Here is a 21,846-nt window from a genome sequence, read left to right on the forward strand (position 1 = left end):
TTCATGTTCCCTGGGGAAGGCTGGGTGCCCTGGCTCCCCCTCTTGCCCTTGCCCCTCAAGTGCCCCAGGCCCATCCTGGCTGAGGAGGGGTGGCCAACAGAGGCAGCTTCCCTCCTTCCTTTTGCTCTTTTTTGGCAGGGAAACTCTTAAACAAACAAATGAAGAAACACTGAGGATTTAAGTAAACAGCTGAAGATTTATCTGACAGGCAGACTGAGCTGTTCCCTGCCCCCTTCCCTTCCCACAGAGCTGGGTGCTGCCCTGTGCTCTCTGCAAAGCCAGGGACCAGCAGCCTGTGCCCCGAGCCCCCACTGCCACCGGCAGCCCCACAGACCCTCCTGGGATCTCAGGGCACGGCCAAGCTCTGCCTCAGTGCCACAGCTCTGCATCCCACACACTGAGGAGGACTCAACAAAGCCTTCTGGTCTGTGGCCAGAGCCAGAGAGCCCTTGGAGGGAAGTAAGTGCCTTCATTCAGGAGGCATCATCCCAGGAAGAGCCAGCAGTGCCTGCAAGAGGGAAGGGAACCAGCCCTGGCCTGTGACACCACATCCATTGGTCTGTGCCCAGGACAGATCCTCTGACAGAGCTGCAGCCCCTCCACATCCACCCCCGCTGCTGGGGCACCCATCACGAGTTCCCACTGTTTCACACAGATCAGCAGACTCTGCCTGCAGGTTTCAGGGCTGGGGGGGAAAGGAGGTAAGAAAGAGGTGCAGCAGGGGGATGTTCCAGTGCCAGGCTGCACCAGGGTCATTCTGGGGAACAGGCAGGAGGGAGCCCCAAGCTCCATCTCACACCCAAAACTGTGGAAGTGCTGTTATCACTGCACAGGCACAGAAGCAGACAGGTAAGCAGGGAAGCAGTTACACAGCAATGGGATCTGCTGCAGACACTCTGAGAGGGCAGGAAGCAAGCAATAATTCACCTGCACTGGAAAGCTGCAGCATTTAGCACCCAGCCCTTTGTGCACACCCAGCTCAGCTGAAACTGCTTAAGGAAAGCAAATCTGTTCAAAGAGATGGAAGAATGTCCACCCCAGAATTTGCTCTGGTTCAATTAAATCAGTTAAATTAATTCTGAAGAGGTGTTACTCTCGGTGCACACAGACAAAACCTCAGTAGTAGCCACAGAAGCAGAGGGATAAAGTTTGAAACAGCCAACTGTTAGAAAGGGAAGAGATGAGGAGACAAGGCATGAGGGAAGGCTGGAAAACCAGCACCAGGGATGCTGCACAGAACAGCCATGCCAAGCAAAGGGACTGACAGACAGACAGGCTGGCAAAGGGACAGGCACAGAAAGGAAAACAGGCAACAAAGAAGCCGGTTGTACTCTGAGATCCCCTGAGTCAGCCCTACCCAGCCAGTCACCTTCTCATGCAGGACACACAGTCCTAAAGAAAAGCAAGTATTTTACCTAAAACAGAAAAAAATACAGTGTCAACCTCCCTCCCCCACTCCCCTTCGGGCTGTTCTTGCAGCCAGCATCATAAAACATCTCTCATTATTTGTGCAAATATAGAAAAAAAATGAAATCCTCCAGCAGATGCAGGGAAGGAGGCTTTGGTAGGAACACAGGATGTTTTTGAAGATGCTCCATACTGTAAGTAACCCCTGAGCAGTCCTTGCAAAGCATTTGGGGAGATTTTTAGCCTGAAAGACACTTTACAAAAATAAATTGTAATTGAGTTTTAATAATCTTCCCCTTTTCAGAAAGGGCCTGACAGATGCTGTCTAGTGCTCACTTCTGCCCCATTTCAAATATTTTTACCTTATTTGGATGAAATATATTATTTTTCTAATGAAAGGAGGTTTGTTTTTTTTTTTTTCCAACGAGCTGGTTTTCCCTTCGTCCAGCTGGTGCCTTTATTAGGTTAGTGCTTGCTCCCTTTTGGGGATGGGATTGTTTTTTTCCCTGAGCTGGGACAGACCATGCCAGCCCCTCAACCTACAAGTGCAGCTCAGAGCTTGGACTGCACAGCAAGTGGAGGGGGTCAGGACCTGACCTCCATCTTCCCCCTACCCCAAAATTCACCTTAGGCACATTTCCATTATTTTATTTCCTTTTTAAGAACGTAAATAGTGGTAAGAGCCAGCCCTTTATCAGCATAATAGGCAGACACAGCTCCAAAGGTGCCTACCAAGGCTGACTCCTGAGGAAGCAGCATAGTCTGGGGATAAGACAATAAAAGGGAAAATGAAAAAAGCTGGAAGGTCTCTCCTGTGACCTTAGGTAAATAATTTCCTGCTTCACCTCCCAGCATCCCTTTATCTATGTTTCCAATCCCTGGAGGCCAAGCCCTTCTCTTGCTTTGCACTTGCACAGCACCCAGTGGTCTGAGAGGTCCAGTCCAGGCTGGAAGACTCTCCAAGCTCAGCACCAGTTTTTGGAGTGCAGAGTCACCACCACAAACAATCTGTGCTTAATGTAAAGCACCACCACACAGAAAGGACCTTCCAAAGCTTCCTGTGGCAAACATGTTCTCCACAGCCTGCTGGGTGAGGAGGGTCTGATCAAGCACAGAGACCTTGACTGGAACACAACAGGTCTGCAACAAAAAGCTACTCTGGACCTGCTGCCTGAGCCTTTGTTTTCCCCCAGCATGACACTGCCCCAGCACAGGAAAAGCAAAGGCAGCCTCCATTCCTACAGTGGGCACTGCAAATACAAACACCACAGACTGGGATTTTCCACAGCCCTTCCACCAGCACACAACAGGATGGACCTACTGGCAACCCAACCAACCCCAGAGCAGTGAAAATGCAGCCAGTTCCTCCACCCTACTGAAGACAAAATCAAGAGAGAGCATAGTTATAAAAAGCACTTACTTGCCAGAAGAACTTGAGCTGCAGCAAGCAAAGAGCAGATCTGAAGTGTCTCCAGGCTGCTGCAGGTGCTGGGCAGCTCCTCACTCACCTGGGCAGCTCCTCACTCACCTGGGCAGCCCAGCCCTCAGGGTCAGTGGCCACAACAGGGGCTGGAGCTCGTCAGGGTCAGTGGCCACAGTGGGTGGTGGCCAGGAGGGGCTGGGGCTCTCGTTCCAGGGCACAGGGTCCATGGGGGTGGGAGTTGTGTGAGCTGCAGGGCCAGCACAACACCTGCTTCCCAAAGTTGGCTTCCTCAGCAACTTGTCTGTGTCACAGCTCTGTATTTATCATACTCTGTGTTTTTTACCAGCACGTATGAAATCCAAGTAAAATACTTTGCAAAGTCATCCTCTTCCTTCTGATCCCAAACACTGTTCAGTTACACCCCCAACACACAAAAGACAATTAAAAAACATTCTTCCTGCTCTTGACAAAGACGCACACAGGGCTAATTTGTCACATCTGGGGATAAGGAAGGTTGGATGAACATGATCAGGAGATGTCTCTCTTAACCCTTTCCCCCTTGGTCACATTTTTTGAGTTGCCCATATTTCTCCTGCAGGTATTGGAAAGGGAGCTTTTCTATTCTTGAATTACTGGGAAGCACCAGCCTGATATTGTTTCATCTAGGAGAGAGCACAGGCTCTCAGGGATTCACTGAAACATGCCCAGACTTCCCTCATCTGCTTTCTGTATTCTACCAAGAAGCTACAGAAACCATGTTACAAACCCACTGAACTCTCTGGGGGGTTACTCTTCTTCCTGTGTAAAATACAGTAAATATAAGAGTTCACAGTAAAACAAAGTACTTGAATGAGCCAGGTGGTGAGGAACTGCTGCTGCTGTCTTGTTCTGCAGAAAAAAATGTTCCCTACCTGGTCATCTTTCAGCTAACAGGATGAATTCTCAGTGTCAACTGGCCAGTGGGGTAAACATTTCACAGGGCAGCTAAGGAGGTTTTTCTTCTAGCAAAAAAAAAAAGAAAAAAAATCACAAGTTAGCAGTCAGGTTACAAGGACCAAAATCCTCTCCCTACAACTGTTGCTATGCTGGAAACACAAGGAACATGAGACAGAGGAATAAAACTCGTGATTCAAGACAGTACCTGCTGGACAGAAGGTCTGGCTTCTTCCAAATTCTCTGCTGGTGGGTTAGATCTCCTCAGCAAAATACACAAACAGCCCATCAGCAGCCAGAGGCACAGAGTTAAATTTTTTGAGCAATAATGGCCTGGATGGAGTTTTCTGGGATTTATCAGGTTGGAGAAAGGAAAAACAGTGATCTACAGAATTGGTAAAGGCAGTAAGAAGGAAAAAACTAAGGGACAGAAAAGAGCAGTTCAAGAAAACTGCCTTTTACTCTGCACCAGAAATCTTGAGGTAAATGAATTGAACATTGGTAACATGGAGGAAAAGGGGGGAAAAATGAACCCGCAGGGATGGCTGCACTGTAAACCTCGTAAGTCACTCTGCAAGGCACATACCTCAGCAACATATTTTCCACATTTCACCAACTGCTGTTGTCCAGGCACTTTCTATTTTCAAAACCTTCTATGTATATAAAATGTACACAGGCAGGACAATACTTTTTCCTCACACCCCTGCGTTCGGCCGTGTTTTCTTTTCACGAGGATTCTTGGCTTGGAGAAATGCAAAGTGCCATCTCTTAAGAAAAGCCTGGCCTTTAAAACACTTTCAAATTTGCCCTGTTTTAGCTAAACGTGACGTTCTTTGTGAACGTTAAACAGTGGAGAGAGAGACTGAGAGGGAGAGGGAGAGAGAGACACACACACACTCACTCCTGGGGAAGATATTCGTCCATTTAAGGCATGAGAAATCATCACATTCAGCAGCAGGTCTAAATACAGTAATATGAAGGTCCCTTTCACTCCCCCTGAGCAGGAAAATGTCACTGTGTACCAGACACCCAAATACTCGGGAATCAAGTAAATCCCTCATTTTTCAGAAGGGAGCCAAATCCTTCTGTTGAACAAGATGGGACTGTAGTAGCTACAAATTACTTGCTGCACTCCCTTTCCTTCAGTGGCTGCTGGACTGGGATGGCAGGGTTAGACCAGTCATGGGATCCAGCACAGCATTCCCTCCCAGCAGATAAGGCTGAGGGGCCGTGGGATATCTCACAGGCTCCCTTCAGCACCTCCTGCTGCCGGGGTGGAAGGAGCAGGACGCAGCATTCCACACCCTGCAGAGCCTCCTGCTGGGAGCCAAGGCAGCAGAACAGCTGCATTTCACTGCCCAGGTGATTGATCTGCCCATCCCAACCTCTGTACCATCAGACACAGCCCAGCACTGGAGCTGCTGGAGCTGTTTATGGTGTACCTGACACTGCTCCCTGCACTGCCTCCTGCTGAGGTCACTTAGGACTGGAGTAGTCACAAAACCAACCACAAACATCCTTCAGAAAACATTTTCAAGGGATTGAATTTCTGTAACCATCCCGTTTCCCTCCCCTTACCCCCCCCAATGCATATTTCTCCCCAAAAATAAGAGCCACGGTAATCCAGTGATAGCCTGGTGTTAAATAGTGGTAAGTCATATTTATTACAATTATATACAATCATATTTTATATTTGAAATCTATACATGATCACACAGACGAGCACACTTGCTTGGTGAGGACAGTGAGACTCAGTTGTTACAAGAATTGCTCTGCTAAGAGGTTCTGATGCAGTGAATAATATCATTGGACACCACCATTTTACCAGCTGAGAACACAATGCTGCAAATGAGAGGTTTCAAAATTCACTGGTTTGATTTGTGTATGGCCCCAGCGGGGCAAAAAAAGGCTGGACTGGGCAAGAAGGGCCAGTGGTTAAACCTCAGAGCTGGAGCTGCTCTCTGCTGAAGAGACTGCTCTGCTGAAGCAGGTGCCTGTCACTGGAGAGATACAAGTCTGAGCTAACCATTTAAGGTTGGTTTTCTTCTCATTTAGAGAGAAAAACAGGCTAAAAACCATTGCAAACACTCAGAATTAACCAACTATTTCAGCATCTGATATATCACCCCATTCATTTATTCATTCGTTCATTCAGGGCAGCTATAAATAAAATGTAAGATGTCAAAAACTGATGTGAGCTCCTTGTCTTTGGAGGAGGAAGGGTAATAATTGGGATGAGCGGAGTCAACTTCTTTTAAAGCCTTCTTTTACTGGGGAGCAATCAGCAACAAAGCCACCTGTTCCCATGGATTTTACTGCAGCTCTGACACCTGGACTTGGTCCCTAGTAAGAGGCCACTCTGATGAGTGTAAGCACATGGGGTGGAAATAGTGTTCTTTGGACTCCACAGAAATTTAGTGGTTTTAGATGCTAGGTAGTTTCAGGAATCTGAGGCTTGGCATAAGGTTTGGAAGAGCCAAGACTGAGGTCTGGTGAGGAACTCAGGGTTAAAACGCTCTTTTTTTTTTTTTTTTGGCAACAGAATATCAAGTAGTTTGAGAAACAAAACAGAGGGTTTATTTTGGGAAACAGAACTGGTTTGGGCCTTATGTGGGGATTAAAGGCTTGTGAAATCAAGGAGCTCAGGACAGATTTCTGAAGTTGGATAGAAGGGCACTAGGATGCAGCAAGAGGCTGACTGTTTGAGGAGAGATGGTGTTTTTGCAGGAGGGCTGACTCTGTAGCTGTGGTGCATGGTAAGGCGATCGGTCTTCCAGCCTAGCAGTGACCCCAGCTCACGGGAGGAGGTCTGGGAGGGGAGAAGAAGCCACTGCAACACTGCAAAGCCCTGTGGTGAAACAGGGCCCACCTTGTTCACCAGGCAATCGTGACCCTGCTCGAGGTCAGTCATGGGAGAATCACTGGAGGAGATGGTAGCACTTCTCTCCACAAAACGGGAGAGGCACCGGGGACAGTGCAGCAGGCCAGGGAGGATGGACAGCAGCAGCAGCAGCAGCCAGGGTGTCTTAGTCAATCTCATTCTCATTGCTGGCTCCCTCAGGTCTTCGTAGCTTTTCCACTTGCTCATTAATCTGACCATCCCCTCCTCGCCGGTCCTCAGTCTGGACACCCAGACACTCCTCCTCATCCACGTGGCTGACATCGTCATCCTCATCATCCTCTTCCTCCTCTTCGTTCCTTTTGGTTTCCCTTTTCTCCTCCTCCCCCTGCACCTCCATCCTCACCTGGCTGGTGACATCGATGACAGCCTTGGTGGCCTCCTCGGTGCTCAGCAGGTGGCAGCTGACCTTGGAGCCCTCGGGGCTGTGGTTCTCCTTCACCGGGGACGAGGTGGTCGACTCGTTGCTGACCGGGGAGATGTCACTGCTGCTGTTGTGGTTGGCAACGACGGGGTTGGAGGGTGAGCTCGGCTTCACCGGGATCTGCCACGACGGGATCTTAGGAGCCGAAGGGGAGGGAGGGAACTGCCTCCTTGGGGAGGGGAAGAGGGGAAAAGAAGGAGAGAAAGGGGCTTTTATTAAAAATACCGAGAGGTTATCATCAGAGAGAATGGCATTTGCACTGGGGAAGTCACGTAAAGCAGGACTGAAACTGCAAGTCTCTTTGCCATAAATGAACAAAACCAAGGCCACTTCGCTTCTCCAGCCAGATTCTCAAAGTGCTTTACAAGCACCCTTCCCTGTATGCAAGGAAAATATCCCAGCTGGGCAATCTGAAGCACTAAAATGATCTGATTTGGCCATTTTCACAGAGTAAGCCAGCACTCAGGAATGCTGCTTGAGAAAAGGCATGGGTGTCCCTTCATAAAACAATCACTAGTTAATTGGAAAAGAAAACTCCCACTGGAGCAAGAAGTCAGACACACCAGGTCCTGTGCCCGAGCCAAGGAATTTCACCACCTGGCTCTCACCTCCACAGTGATACACCACTATTGCATTCTGGCTCGTGGCAATCCAGAGCCTTTCTCCCAGTCCCAGCAGGCACTTTACATGTTTGGGCCATGCCCTGGCTGCCACAAACTGGTTCAGCTCCTCTGACTTGAATGGAGTCACACCAGCTGGGAAAGCTGGCTGCTCTTCTCCGAGTCCTTTCCAGGTGGCTTTATGGATACGACAGTAGCAAAATAATGCCTGCGAGGAGAATCCAAGCACCAGACAGGACAAATCTAAGTGTAAGGGGAGCAGTGCTGCCCTCAGAGTCATCCACCATGAAGAGCAAGGCAAAAAAGCATGTCTGATCCAGTACTCCCCACACACCCTCGTCTGTGTGTGTGGAAAGTGGGAGTCATCAAGTAACGCTCTCCCCCCAGAAGTGAGGCTGGTATGACCCAGCTTAACAGACAGGAACTTAATGTGTGTCCTCAGTCCCTCAGAGCTTCCTACCGAGACTCCTGGGAGGAATGAGAGGTGTAGCAAGAATCTAAAAGGATATTAAAGACAATATACTTTTCAGACTTCTGAAAAGCCCACTTGCTGAGATCCAGAATGTGTTTAGTTCAATCTTAGACCGACCTTTGAAGTCCATCTCTTAGGAAACAGATGACTTGAGAAGACTTAGCTACATGTAGAAGGAGGGAAGGGAGTCAGATCTGAGTGAAGGGATCAATAGCTGAAAAGCTGGATAAACTCTTAATTAACATACTTGGAAAAAAAGGAATTTTCTCAAGAACTGAGATCTGATCCCAGTTCTTATGACTGTCCCACAGGCTGGGATTTCTATCACCTCATTTCAGACATCTCCTACGCCGTAAGATGTCTATACCTGAGCTATCTGAGATAAACAGGCTCTGCTGTGGTGAGACTCTTTTCATCCTGGTTATGCCCTGACCATGAACAGGCAGCTGAGCTGCAGCCAGAGGTGACTCTTTGTACAACAGAATGTAGGTGCAGATGCAGGCAGTGCCTGAGAGGAGGTGAGAGGCATCCTGACTGCAGGGAATGGCCCAGAGCTTCTCTACTGCAAACAAAAAGGAAAAATCTTATCAACTCCCCCAAGCACTCTGTGATTTAAGGCAAGTTTGAAAAGCATTTTGAGACCTGCAAATAGAAAGTGACAGTGGAGTGCAAAGTGGTATTATTAAAATAGCAATAGCAGGATATAGAGCTAGTTCCTGCTGGAAATGCCCTTCCTCTCCATGACTGAGAGGATTCAGAAAGCAGCCCTTTCCCCACCCCAACCTGCTCCCAGTTCTGCTCATACCGGTTCAGGAGAAGCCCTTTTAAAGAGTAGATCTCAGATTTCAATTCATTAATATTCTGTGACTCCAGGATCCAGTTGGTGGAAGTTGTGGCCTAGAACATGAAAAACAAGGCATAAAGATCAAAGTCTGAACTGGACAATGTCACTTGTCACCAATGTCACTTTTTCCTGTGTTATCCTATCTGGGAATCTCATACATAAGCTCTAACATCTAAAACCTCTCATATCTGAGCAAAACAACTTCCACAATACAGAAGGACCTGAACAAATCCCCACAATGATCAGAAATACTAATTGTCTCAAGGTGCCAAGACTACTCAAATATTTGCTATGTGTTTGGGGGACTAACTAATCTTGTTTCCAACATCCCATGCACAACCACTGCTGAAGCATCTCAAGGGGCCACTTCTCTTTCCAGGAGCACTTATGAGAATTCAGACAAAGCTGGGTCCACATAGGATGTTTTCCACCAACATATCAGACAGAGAACAATACACAAAGAGATAAACTAAATCATTTGGCACTGACCTAATGAATTTCTATAGAAGAACTAGAATTAGGATCCTGAACAGCTGTGGGAGTTGCACTGAATCAGGTCCTTTACTCCTTCCTGTGACTGCATTTAGCTGAGGCAACACATTCAAATATTATATATTAACAACTATTTTAAAACCATTTGTTCATTTCTCCTAAATCATGAAAGAAAGAATCGATTATCTGCACTCTGTGGTGTTTAGAGGTGGGCTGATAAATCAGTGCTTGAAAGCTGCAAAAATCTTCCCTTCCTCGATGTGAAGAATTAGAACTGTGCTGGAGTTACCAGGCTAGACCCCCAGCAGCAGCTGGACTAGGCTCTGTCTCTTGGATATTTCAAGGCAGTCGATGCAGTTTGGTGGGGAAAAATGGTAAGTAACTCCTGGAAGCCTGGTACAGCTGCTGTCAGCACTGCATCAGAATTGCTATGGGATATCAGGCAGAAATTAGAGCAAGTAACTGAGCAGAATATGCTGCAGACAATACTTTTGGCATTCTTTCTTTTAACCCTTTCGAGACCTTGAGAAATGGGAGGGACTTTCTTAAAGACAGATCACGGCCTATGGTTCCCCCATCCTATTGCTCCAGCAGCTCCTGTAGCTGTGGGAGCAGAGCACACTCATGCCTGGCACTTCCCACAGTAATTTCTGCTAAAAGCCATTTGGAATGAACCCATTTGTGAGCATCGCTCCAGAGATACTTCTAATAAACCCCGTGCCAAAGGAAGCCAGGGCTGGAATAACACAAATCTCCTCCTCAGCAGTTCCTACTCCATGTAGCCAGAACTGGTTGTTCCTACTTATTCTTTAAACAGACTTCAGCTGGTGCTGAGTAACCCTGAGCACCTTCACAGCCAGCACTGCTCACAGGGACTTCTGGGCTCCGACCCCAGACTGCTGGGAGAGGCTGGGGCTGTAGGAGCTGTGATATACACAGATGCCTTCCCTTGGGATTCACACTCCCAGCCCTCAGACAGCAAGAATCCAGGAGCCACTGTTCTGGCTTTCCAAGACCTTGAAAGCTACGGCAGCACATTAACAAGGGAGTGATTTCCACTCACTGGCCTGCAAAGGACTCAAATTTCCGAAACACATATGGTGCCAGATGCCTAGGATTTAGAAATAAAATCTGACATCTGGGGCTTTTTAGCCAGTCTCTTTAAAAACAGTTGTAGAAAATTCAAGCCTTGAATTTTTATGTACGTTTTTTAATTACTTAAAGTCCCTCTTTTTAATTTTTTACAGCATGCCAGTAGGAGTTTGAAAAGCAGATATAAAAACTTACATTACAGCTGAGAAAACACAGCTTTTATTCCTTGGTTTGTGGGGTTGCCCAAGTTTTTCTTTGTACACATGAGGTTTAGATATCATAACAATGTGTGCTACCATTTCAGTGCAGGGGGTAGAGAGGGGGGAGGAAAAACTTCTTCAAGACTCTCTAAACCACCAAGACTCTTATGGCCTTTTTCCTTCTTAAAGCTCAACATGTGTTCTTAATCTTAACACTTAAGACCTGAAAACAGTTTTCCAATTTCCGGACTGGCTCCAGGCCACTGTCAGGCCACAGTTCCCAAGGAAAATTGAAGCAGAGTGTTGTGGCCATAAACTGGCTTTCATGGTTGGGTTTACAGCTGTGCCACTGAGGGATTCCTACTGTACAGTGTGCACAGCACAGAGTCAGCTGTGGCCCACCAGTGACACACCATCAAAGGGCCTGTACGAGATTAAAGTGCAGGGAAGGGGAGAAGACAATTCCTGCTCCAGGTAGAAGGCTGGAAGCTTTGCCTAAAGGATTTCATAGGAAAATCTCTCCCTGCCCAGAGACTGGACCCTGAAGAATCCCAGGTTTGTGAGTCAAAGGAAGGCTTCATCTCCATGTGACTGGTTCAAATCCAGCCCACCTCACATGTCATCCACAGTTTCTGTCTGTAGAATGCTTAAGCCAGTGGCTGCAAAGTACTCTGGAGATGCGAAGCACTAATTCTCATTGCCAGAAAGAAAATCAATTTTGGTTAAAAGTGGTTACTTTATTTACACATGTAACAACACAAACTGGTCAGAACTGATGGTTTTATTGGCAGGGTCAAGTCAGGAGTCAAGGGGAATGGGTCACTGTGTGTCACTAATGGGGTTGTGATGTGACTGAGCTGTCCAGAATCACTGGAACAAGAACCCAGATTGTAAGAATGATGGACCGTTACCTGGCCTGGATCTGAACAAGTGACTTAAATACAGTCCTTCAAGTGTATGCTTGTCTGAACAGGATTAAGTCACTGTTTTGAAAAGTGACTTAAGAGACAAGAGAAACAGAAACATGTAAAATTACATATTATACACAAACAAAACCTCTGCACAACTGGTCAGTGGACTAACACCACAACTATTTCATCTCAAATGCACTGCAGAAGATGAGAAGGGGTGTGAGGCCTCAGACACAGGTGCTGCATCCAGAGCTGCACAGTAAAGCCCCCTCCAAAGTCAGATTGTTTCACTGAGTACCCGTACCCAACCCACAGCCAGTGCTTTAACCAGACCTCCCATGGACAGGTGCAGAGGAACTGGCTGGGGATCTGACAGGGCTGATGGCTGCATTGTGAACCCCACAGGTGCTTTCCATGTGCCCACAGAAGAAGCCATGCATGTTCCAGAGATGGTGGTGGTTATACCTTAGAAGCAGCCAGCTCTTGGGTGAGGTCCTGGATTTTCTGTTGTTGCTGGATTAGCAGCTCCTGGACAGCTGCTAAAGTTGTCTGTAACTGAGTCACTGTGAGGGAAAAAGCAGGAGAGTCAAAGTGAGATACATGCACACACACACTCACACACTCCTTTCCTGCTGTCTAGCTACAGAGATGCCTCTATTCCTACTGTATTTAATTTATCTATGCCCGCCTGCTCACTTTAATCCATATGATTTATCTGCACTACGGGTAATCTACCTGCACTGCATCTAACCTCCAGTATTTCTAGTTTATCTTTCCATTGTATAGATGTCTATAGCCCACAGTATATCCGTCCAAAACCTCTCCCTTCTAATTATATTGGTTTATGATTTGTACATCTCCCTGAACTTATACAATGTTTGCATCATTTATCTATCTCAGGCCTCCTGCAGGCAAACACTGGGGCGAGCTCCAATCTGGGAAGAAGCTGCTCCCAGGATTGACCTCAGGGTATCATGAGAAATGAAAGATGCTTTTCTTCTCACCCTTCAGTAAAAAGTGTAATTAGCATCCTCCCACTCTCAACCCACCAGCTCCTTCAACCCCAATATCTTTAACAAACTTACTGCTGAAAATCATACCTTTTTTCCTCCCAACTGAGAATACTTTGTGCTTTTCCCCTTTTATTTCAGGAGAGCACCCTATATTCCTCTCCTACAGCCCAGCAAACACTGAGCAACTTCTGCTGGATTCCAACTCCAGCTGTAGAACTTTTCTACTTTGGCACTTTATCCAAAGCTTCCAGGTAGTAAACAAGCTGATAAAATAAATAAAATTAAAACCTCTACTGGTGTGACAGGTAACAGCTAATCCAGACCATCATTAGGGCATTGGGTAATGAACAGACACCCTATGGAGTCAATAACAGAGAAGGTGGCTCAGGTCAGGGAGGCACAGTAATTACAGACTCTCCTGACCCTTGCTCGGATTTTCAGATGGAAGGTGGGGGGAAACCACCAAAAAAAAGCCCCTGAAAACATCAGAGAAGCAGAAATTAAAAATGAACTTTACAGCCCTCCGAAAGGCTGTCATTTTATTCCCCTTATTAATATTCTGAGGTTGGGAGCCTTTCCGTAAAAACATAATTAATTGAGGCCGTGCCGACAGTAAACAAGCAATTTCAAATTAAACCGAAATGACGGCGGCTTCATTTGCAAATGTGAACAGATTCTCAGAGCAGATAAATGAAGTCACCACATAAAGTGGAGATGGAGGGAAAGAAAAGGGTGGGGGTCTTGGCAGAATGGAGGATACAGGGAGAAAGGCTTTGAGGGGTGAATTGATGGAGTCATTAATCTTTACCTGTCTGTGTCACGCTGCCACTCATCTCAGAAATGTTTGACTCGATCCTCTGAAGTTGTTTCCTGTCTTCTTTGCCTCCCATGATGAGAGGAACCAGGTATTTCTGCATGGAGTACAGAAACTTTTTTAGGAAATAGGGATATGCAAAGTGCTCTTTCTAATCTACCCAAAACATTCTCAAATCCCACCCCCCAAACCTCAGCCTTTATCACAGCGCCAGTGATCCTTTATCCACACACACCCCTACAGGAGGTGTTAAAACAAGTTGCAGAAGAAGAGTTTTGTGGTTACATTTCTCAGGGTGCTAAAAACCAGTTCCTAACCCTGTACACAGAGGATGGACTGGGTCTAACAGGTCACAACTCTCACTGCCATGGATCCTTCTGCAGCACAGGGCCTGGGAACTGAATATGCACTGAGAGCAAACCTGATGAAAATTACCTTGTTTACAGCAGTTTGAGAGTCACAGCTAAAAACTAGTTTTGTTTGCTCTCCATGGGGTTTTTTTTGACTCTGCATTTTCATGTTAAATGTCTATATTTCTCAAATATACCAATGGCAGTGCCACTGAGGACAGAGATGCTTCACCAGCTTGGAACCAACACGGTGATTTGGACACAGGCAGCATAACATGGTTCTCTCAGATATTACCTTGTAGAGCTGGTGGAATCCAAAGGCAATTCCTGCCATTATGATGGCCAAAGCCCCATAATCTCGCCATCTGGAGCCAGGGGGACCTAAGGGCCAAAATCAAGAAACAATCACAGTCAGAACTGCAGGTGACAACATTTTGGTACACCCATTTAACAGAGAAAAGAGCCATGAATAGCACAGTGCGCAGGCCTCTGGCCCGAGGACACAAACATCTGGTCAGACCTCTGGCATTGACACTGACCTTGCACAAAGTGTCACAGGGAGACAAATCACAGCAGTAATTAAAAAGGTTCCATCAAGCTGCTCTGCCCTCCTGTTCCCTTGCAGAATGCACTCTGATCCCAGATAATTGTCTGTAGGGTCCATACTAGCTGAGGTTAACTCCCTACCTGAATACCTATTGTTCTCCTCTATCACAATTGTCGAAAATGGGGACAGAGCCAGAGACCCAGAGGAGTGCAGGAAAAAGGAAAGAAGGGAGTGTTTTGAGAAAGAAGAGTAATCTATCAGGGCAATAAATGGGTTTATGAAAACTGTGTCAGCAATTATGGACCATTTCAATAAGGAAGGATCCAGTGTCTTTCAAGCTTAAGTTACAAACAGGGACCAAAGCACACATAAAGAGCAGACAGAAAATATGCAATTAAATATCTACAGAGAGAGGTAAAGAAGTAGATAAAAGCCTGAAATATTTAACACACAATTCTGCACAGAAGCTGAGAGACTCCACAGCAAAGGCACGGCGTGCTCTGCTCCTCCCAGCAGCATCAGGAGATACCTGTAGTTTTCCACCAGCTTTATCCTTTCACCTCCCTCACAGTTCCCTGAACGAATCTTGTACTGCCCCCGGTTTTCTTTAATAATAAAGAGGATGCAGAATGATCTTGCCTAAAGTTCAGTGGCAGGATGTGGGCAGAACTGATGAGATGGAGGCCGGTGTGGTCTCCAAACAGACAGATCCAAATCTACATGTGACTGACACGTCTGTAAGCTCATTCTGCTCTCCAGAGTTTCAGTCTGGGTTTTCAGAGGGAGGCTCAGCTGGCTGACATGGGTGGATGCTGCTCTCCTTTCTGCTTTGCTCACCTATTGCCATTTTGCTTGTTGCTGAGCTCTACAGACATTTCACTGCAAGAATTACTCCTAATCCCAGCCCTCAGAGTCCACAGACAGGCACTGACTCCCAAACACTGGCACTCAGAGCTTCTTACTATGTTTTAGGACACAGCTCCTGAAATTATCCACTGACTAGAAATCTGAACAAATTAAAGCATCTCTGTCAGAAATGGTGAATAGTGTCACCAGGAGTATTTTGGGTTGCTGCAGTTGCAGTTTTGGAGCTTAGGCACATGATCAAATTATCATAACTTTTTAACTTAATGAGTTAACACACGTCAGCTAAGCTGCAGTAACTGGCTGTGTACATGTCAGGATTGAAAATGATCTCTGGCTCATCTCGCTGCAAACCCCAGCCATCCACCCCACTTTCCCCTCCACACTCTGCTCCCACTGCCATTTCTGGGATCTGAAGTCTCTTGGTTGTCCAGTTCTCTCCCCTGAACTTCTGGCTAAAAATGCCCCTCTGTGAGGACACAGCTCGTTCCTGGCTGAACTGCCCCCTGTGAAGGGTTAATCCTCTCTGTGGGGCCAGCTGTGCCCTGTCCAAGCTGTCCTTGAGGGGCTGCCCCAAACCCCCTCCCAGCTGGGTGACCTCTGAGCAGGAAGGAGACACACCTGTAGGAATCTGCCCGCTTTGCCCTTTCACCTCCCTCATCCCTCCCTCCATTCCTCTAATGCTCGAGCTAAGAACATTTTATTGCCCCCTGGTTTTCATTATTAATGAAAAGGGACCAGAATGATCTTTCCTAAAGTTCAGAGAGTCTATAAAGACAAGAAGCTGAAATGCCATTTTACTCATTTTAGAGATGTGTGAAATAATTCTGTCTTGTGGCAAAAAAAAAAAAAAGTGAGGGGGGTGCAGAGAAAAAGTGAGTGAGGGATGCAGTAAAGGCTCTGCATTGACCACAGCAACTTTACAGTGCTATCAAGAATGTCACAGCTCTGCCTAAAATTCACTCACCCTTCCTTTTCCTCTGCAATTCTCTAACCTAAAACATGGGTAGGAGCTTCTCAGCTGTAACCTCAGTGCTTTGCATATCCTCAGTTTCTCCACTGGTAACACAAATAAAATTCAAGTAAAGTGAAAAAGCACTGACAGGCCAGTTACTCTCCAGTTAAGGCACTGGGGAAGTAACAAACCATTCTACATAAGACACTCTCAAAAGGCAAATGGAAGGGACAGGCATTTTCTCCAGCTGTAAGTCTATGTTTTCTATAAGTATATTTAATTTTCACAGCAGCAACTGTAAATTGCACCTCCAGAGTAAACACCTACTATTTTTAAGATCCCCACTCATCTCAGAATTAACTTTCCTGACATCAATTAATTAGGCCTTGTGCATCCAAGTTAAGGTCAGCCTCACCAGCATCCACATTTAAAACTGTAGAAACTGAGGCTGGAAGAGGTGATTTTCCAAGAGCAAACAGTGAATCCATGGAAAGGTGATGGGGGGAAAAAAAGAGTTTGGATTCCAGTTATCATTTTTCACTGTAAGAGAAAACAGTCTGTATTCCACAGCCCCCCACATAATGAAGACACAGGGCTTGGGAAAGAAGATCCAAATAGCAAGAAAAATGTCACTATAACTGATTCTTAAGGAGGTGCCAAATCTGCACAAACCCCATAAATGGAGCCCATAAATACCACGGGGGACAACACACAGGCAATACCTGGATGATCAGCTCCAGCCTTGCACACCTTGCTCAGAAACTCCCCTGAGTTTGCTTGTAATTGTATGGGTTAGAAAGGTAAAAAAAAAAAAACATAAACCCAATTAATCATTGAAATATTTAAAGTCAGGTTTTTGTCCTCACTGCTGGATTAGTGCATTTCAGAATGGCAACAGCAGACAGCCCTGGTTTTTTACTGGGGGTTCATTTCAGAGCATGTTTAAACTAGTCAGATTGAGTGATGCTTCCAGCAACTAATCGCATGTCAAATAAAAGATATTTTATGTAATAAATTACTGCTACAAGTAATTCAAATGTCATTTATCAGTTTTATTATCAGTCAGGCAAAGTCTTGTTTCTCTATATTAATCAAATTCAAGCTTTTTTTAAGCTTTTTTTTTTAAAAGCAGTTTTGACACCTCTTGGCAAAAGTACAAACTGGAGGGAAGGAATTACTCCTCCAGAACAGGAGGAGAAACAGTAGAGACGGTATTAACCTAAAATACAAGAAACTTAATTCTTGTCTCTTCCCCCAAAAGTTTTCACAGTTTCTCTTGAACCAAACCCAGAAGGAGATCAGCACACAAGAACTATGTGACTCTGAAGGCTTCCAAGTCTGCTTCTTTCTTGTTAACTCTTCAAGAATAAGAAAGTATTTATACAGGTAACAGCTGCTTCCAACAAAACATCAGAACATCCAGAGATGGATACACTGGCAGTTCAATTGTACAGAAAGAAGTATTTAGGTGGTATGAACTTTAGAACAGACTGGGGTGACAACAGCAGGAGATGAAGGAAGTTAAATCCCAAGGTGTGCACAGGATTTGTTGCTGTGACTCACAGGAGTGGGCATCTCACACTGGCACTGCTGGCAGATCACCAACTCAGCTCTTTGCTTCACTCCTGCTGAATAAACTCTTGAGATGGTTCTGAACCATCCTGAACTGCTGCACTCGTAGCCCACAGTTTTAATGTAATTTTTAAACATGAAGCAGCAATACCTTGTGGGGAGGGGGAGGCAGAGAGAAATTAAGATTTCTTAGAACACAAGCCTCTGCTTTTCAGCACATAACCCTCCTCAAATGTTTTTCCTTTTTGCTCTGTGGGGGGTAATTCCTTCTCTCTAGTTTTGTAGTTTGGTGTAGAGGTGTCAAAACTACTCAAAAATGCTTAAAAAGAACCAAAAATATCAAACAAAGTGGTTCACAGTCTTCAAGACCTAAACTCAGGCAGATCAGCTGCTGCTTCACAAGAAACTCAGATGTCTTGTTTTGGGGAAGGCAAATACAGCTTGCAACTTTTTTCAAGATAAGCTCTCCAATATGAGTTGTTCCCACCACCAAGCCAGAGCACAGGCTCAGCAGCCTCCCTATCTCACCAGTCCTGCAGATATTCTTTCTAACTTCAAACCTTGCAGCATTCCAAGGCAGTGTCACGAATGCTGTGTGACAAGATAAGCATAACAGATAGACAGAAAAAGTAGTGTCTGTCTTCCTCTGTACATGACAAGCCCTGAGAAACCTGTGAAAGATAAATTGACTTAGTAAACTATCATGGAAACAACTGTCCTGGAGCAGATCTGGACCAATTCAGAAATCTTCACTACAGGATTAGCATCCAACTGATGAAATAACCTACAGCAAAGAAGACACCTTTGAAAGAGCACTGAGCCACTGCATCCTCTCATCCATCAGCTCTAGAGAAATCCACATATTCCTTTTGCAGTTCTGATACCATGGAAAGCACAAAGATGGATCCATCATTAACACCAGCCCAGGACTAGAACAGGGCACAGATGAGAACTAATCAAACCAAGTGTTTTGGCCAAACAAATACCATGTATGTTCAGCTCTTCATTCTTTTTATACATCCATTTAGAGGTTAGGCTTAAATAGAAGGTCTACAAAGAATGGCTAGAGCGGGGAGGAACAATACCTAATGAACTCATTGTCACCTTTCCCTAATTTTGGGGGCTGCTATAAAGGACTGGCTCACAGGAAAAAGCTTTGGGTTCAAATTATTTAAAAGGGGCCAACCAGATCACAAAGTTAGAGCACCAATTTAGTCTCCAATTATATCCCCTAAAAAGGCTCTACTTCGGTGGTATTTTTAGTCACCTTTGGTTTCTGAGCATTATGAATGATACTTTCAAAATTCTCTTTGGAGCTATTGCTGGGAACATTCTGATGTTTAAATATTAGTTAAGATTCTTATCTGGTAAGAAGAAATTTGGAACTGGTGCTTTGAGGAAGGCCAAAACAGTGAAATAAAACAACCAAAGAGTGATTAAGCTGCCAGGGTTAACAGTGGTGACAGTGTTTCCTGGGTTGAACTGTGTGCTCCTTCCCTGCCCTCAGATCAGGAAATCAGGGAAGATGAACTCCTCCAGGATTGGGTTATGGTAAGAGTTTGCTGAATGAGCAAAGAGCACCAAGAGGATCTGGCACTGTTTCCTGAGCAAGAGAGCAGATTTTTGCTTCCCTGGCATTTTCTGTGGACTATGACAGAGAGGTATTAGGGCAGAATTCAGCCCTGGAGTTCACCTGTACACCCAGTACAGCCCTGCACACCCAATACAGCAGTCATAAATACTCCAGTTCTGAGCCCAATTCTATCACAAATGTTTTTCTTCTCAAACTGTACCAAACCAGAGCAGTTAAAAACTCAGAAAGCAGGTCTAGTATTGTCTCCAGCAATAGCAAAACTGTGTCTTAAACTAACAAACACAGCCCTAAGTGGACTGTTTTATCAGTCAGTATCTGACATAAAGCTGTTCAGGAGTAGCAACAAAATCCTATTTTTAATACTTGGCAGGTAAGTGAAGTGATTTTCAAACTGCCAGACACACATGTGAGCTGAACAGCTTCTCTTGATGGATTTTTAATGGTGTGCACTTTGGTTTTTATTGTTTGGAGCTTAGATACTTTTTTGCGAGGTTTGTTTTAAAATGCAAATATATATGTAAATTTTGAGTCTACACAGATTATGCTGGGACTTTAAAAATTCTTTGAGAGTGTATTTTGTACACAAAAATCATACAATCACATCCACATAGTCTGCACAGAATTTCTGCCGTCACACCTCAGATTACTTAAGATCAGAGAGAGAAGTTTTCTAAGTTTAAGAAGGGAAGACTGAGCCCCAGTGTTGACTGAATGCTTTTTTTACATCCTTATAGCGCATCAGAATCTGATTTGTATTGACTGTACACCTTCAGGTCAAGAGGTGTCACAGGCTAGCCTGGATGCTGTTTGTTTGTGGACAGTGATCATTTGTATCTCATTTTCCTTGTGTAACATGATCTTGTCACAAGCATCAGCAACCAGGAGGTGCGTTCAAAGTGGTGCCCAATTCTGACAGAAAGTGTGGCATCGGCTGAACTGAAATCCAGGACGTGGCACAGAAATCTGTGAGACTGCTGCAGAAATCGCTGCAGAAAGCAACAGGAGCGGTTGTTTTTCCAAGAGTTACTTACTGTACACCACAGGGGCAGGGGGCTGAGCTGGCACGGGGTGTGTGGCAGGACCTGGGGACTGGGGCTCCTCCGTGCCCGTCCCTGACTGCTGGAAGGCCAGGTCGATCTCTTCATCCGTCAGGCCTGGGGGAGCAGAGCAAACGACAGCAGTTTAGCACCTTTACCCACTTGATGCACGCATAATTAAATCCTCAAGCCAGGCAGAACCCTTTCAAGCTGCAAAGAATTTTGGCACTGACTTGAGCAGTAATGCCTCCCCAATTTTGGATTCACTGGAATGTCTCCCTCTCTCTTTCTCTGTTGCAATTTAACCTTAAGCGACAGAATATTAGCCTCAACGCTGCTTCCAAATGTGGCTCATTCAATTTCCTTAATTTATCCTTGAGTTTATTGCTGCTTTTGAAGTAGCTTTCTATTGCAATTCTCCATTCTTCCCCCGAAAAAAAGATACCATCAACTGCAAATGTGGCTCATTTTAATCTGTAATGGTGTAAAAAAAAAAAAGAGGGGAAAAAACTAACAATAATGCATGAAAACAGACAGGGAAACAAAAAACTAATTATTGGGTTAGACGACTAATTAGTCTAGATCGTTTCCGAAGACGGGAATAATTTGCTTTATTTTATGACAAATGCAGAAATAAAAAGAAAAAAATCAGGACTGACTGTGATTAGTATGAATGGGACACAGAATGTAAGGAGGAAATAAAACTATAACAAAACAGATCAAAACAAGGCCAAGCCCAAACTTTCAGCTGAGCATCGCCCCGGCCTATTGCTGCATGATTAGATTGCCCCAGGGCAGCCTGGTTTGTGTTTCACACAGAGCTGGAGTAACACTGCACACATGGTACACGGTGGTGCAGTGACTCCTGCCACCAGGAAATGCCAGGATGACCATCTGTAACTGGCCACAACATATGGAAAGGATTTGGCCAACAAGGGGGAAAAGAAAAGCAGCTACGGGAGCCACAATGATCAGCATCTGCGAAGAAGGAAGCACAGCTGGATTATTTTTTCCAACAGGAGAAAACATCCTCTAGGAAAGGAATTTAGTACTCAGATGGCAGCCATGAAGTGGGACCTGGGCAGCTGGGTGTTATTTGTTGTGTCACTCTCCTGCACAGAAGCACATAAAAAACCAGTGTCCCTGCTATGAGGAACATGTGAAGGGATCCAGGACCTTTCACTGTACACGCAGTGTGTGTGCAAAAACATTCCCAAAGGCTGGAAGTGAGAATGTGGATTTAAGGGAAGAAATTTAGAAGAAAAAAAAAGAGGCAGATCACCTGATTCTCACACAGTGAGGAAAATGGTGTGAATAGGACAGCACTGGGAGGAAAGGGGGGGATACCTCCTCTCCATCACCCCCACTGAAGGTCCACAAAGC

General features: G+C 45.5%; 1 protein-coding gene across 1 annotated transcript in view; it reads right to left on the reverse strand.

Moving 5' to 3' along the window:
- Window positions 1–5,398: 5,398 nt before the first annotated feature.
- The window catches only part of PEX14 (peroxisomal biogenesis factor 14), a 71,795-nt gene continuing 55,347 nt past the window's right edge, over window positions 5,399–21,846 (reverse strand). Inside the window, exons 4-9 of the mRNA XM_029962396.1 lie at window positions 20,458–20,580; window positions 14,190–14,275; window positions 13,539–13,641; window positions 12,183–12,280; window positions 8,984–9,075; window positions 5,399–7,255 (exon numbers count right to left, since the gene is read on the reverse strand). Of these exons, the coding sequence (XP_029818256.1) occupies window positions 6,790–7,255; window positions 8,984–9,075; window positions 12,183–12,280; window positions 13,539–13,641; window positions 14,190–14,275; window positions 20,458–20,580 (968 nt within the window). The 3' untranslated portion in view covers window positions 5,399–6,789. The remainder of the gene's footprint in view (window positions 7,256–8,983; window positions 9,076–12,182; window positions 12,281–13,538; window positions 13,642–14,189; window positions 14,276–20,457; window positions 20,581–21,846) is intronic.

Source organism: Manacus vitellinus, unplaced genomic scaffold, assembly GCF_001715985.3.
Source record: "Manacus vitellinus isolate BGI_N305 unplaced genomic scaffold, ASM171598v3 scaffold_46_pilon, whole genome shotgun sequence".
NCBI lineage: Eukaryota > Metazoa > Chordata > Aves > Passeriformes > Pipridae > Manacus > Manacus vitellinus.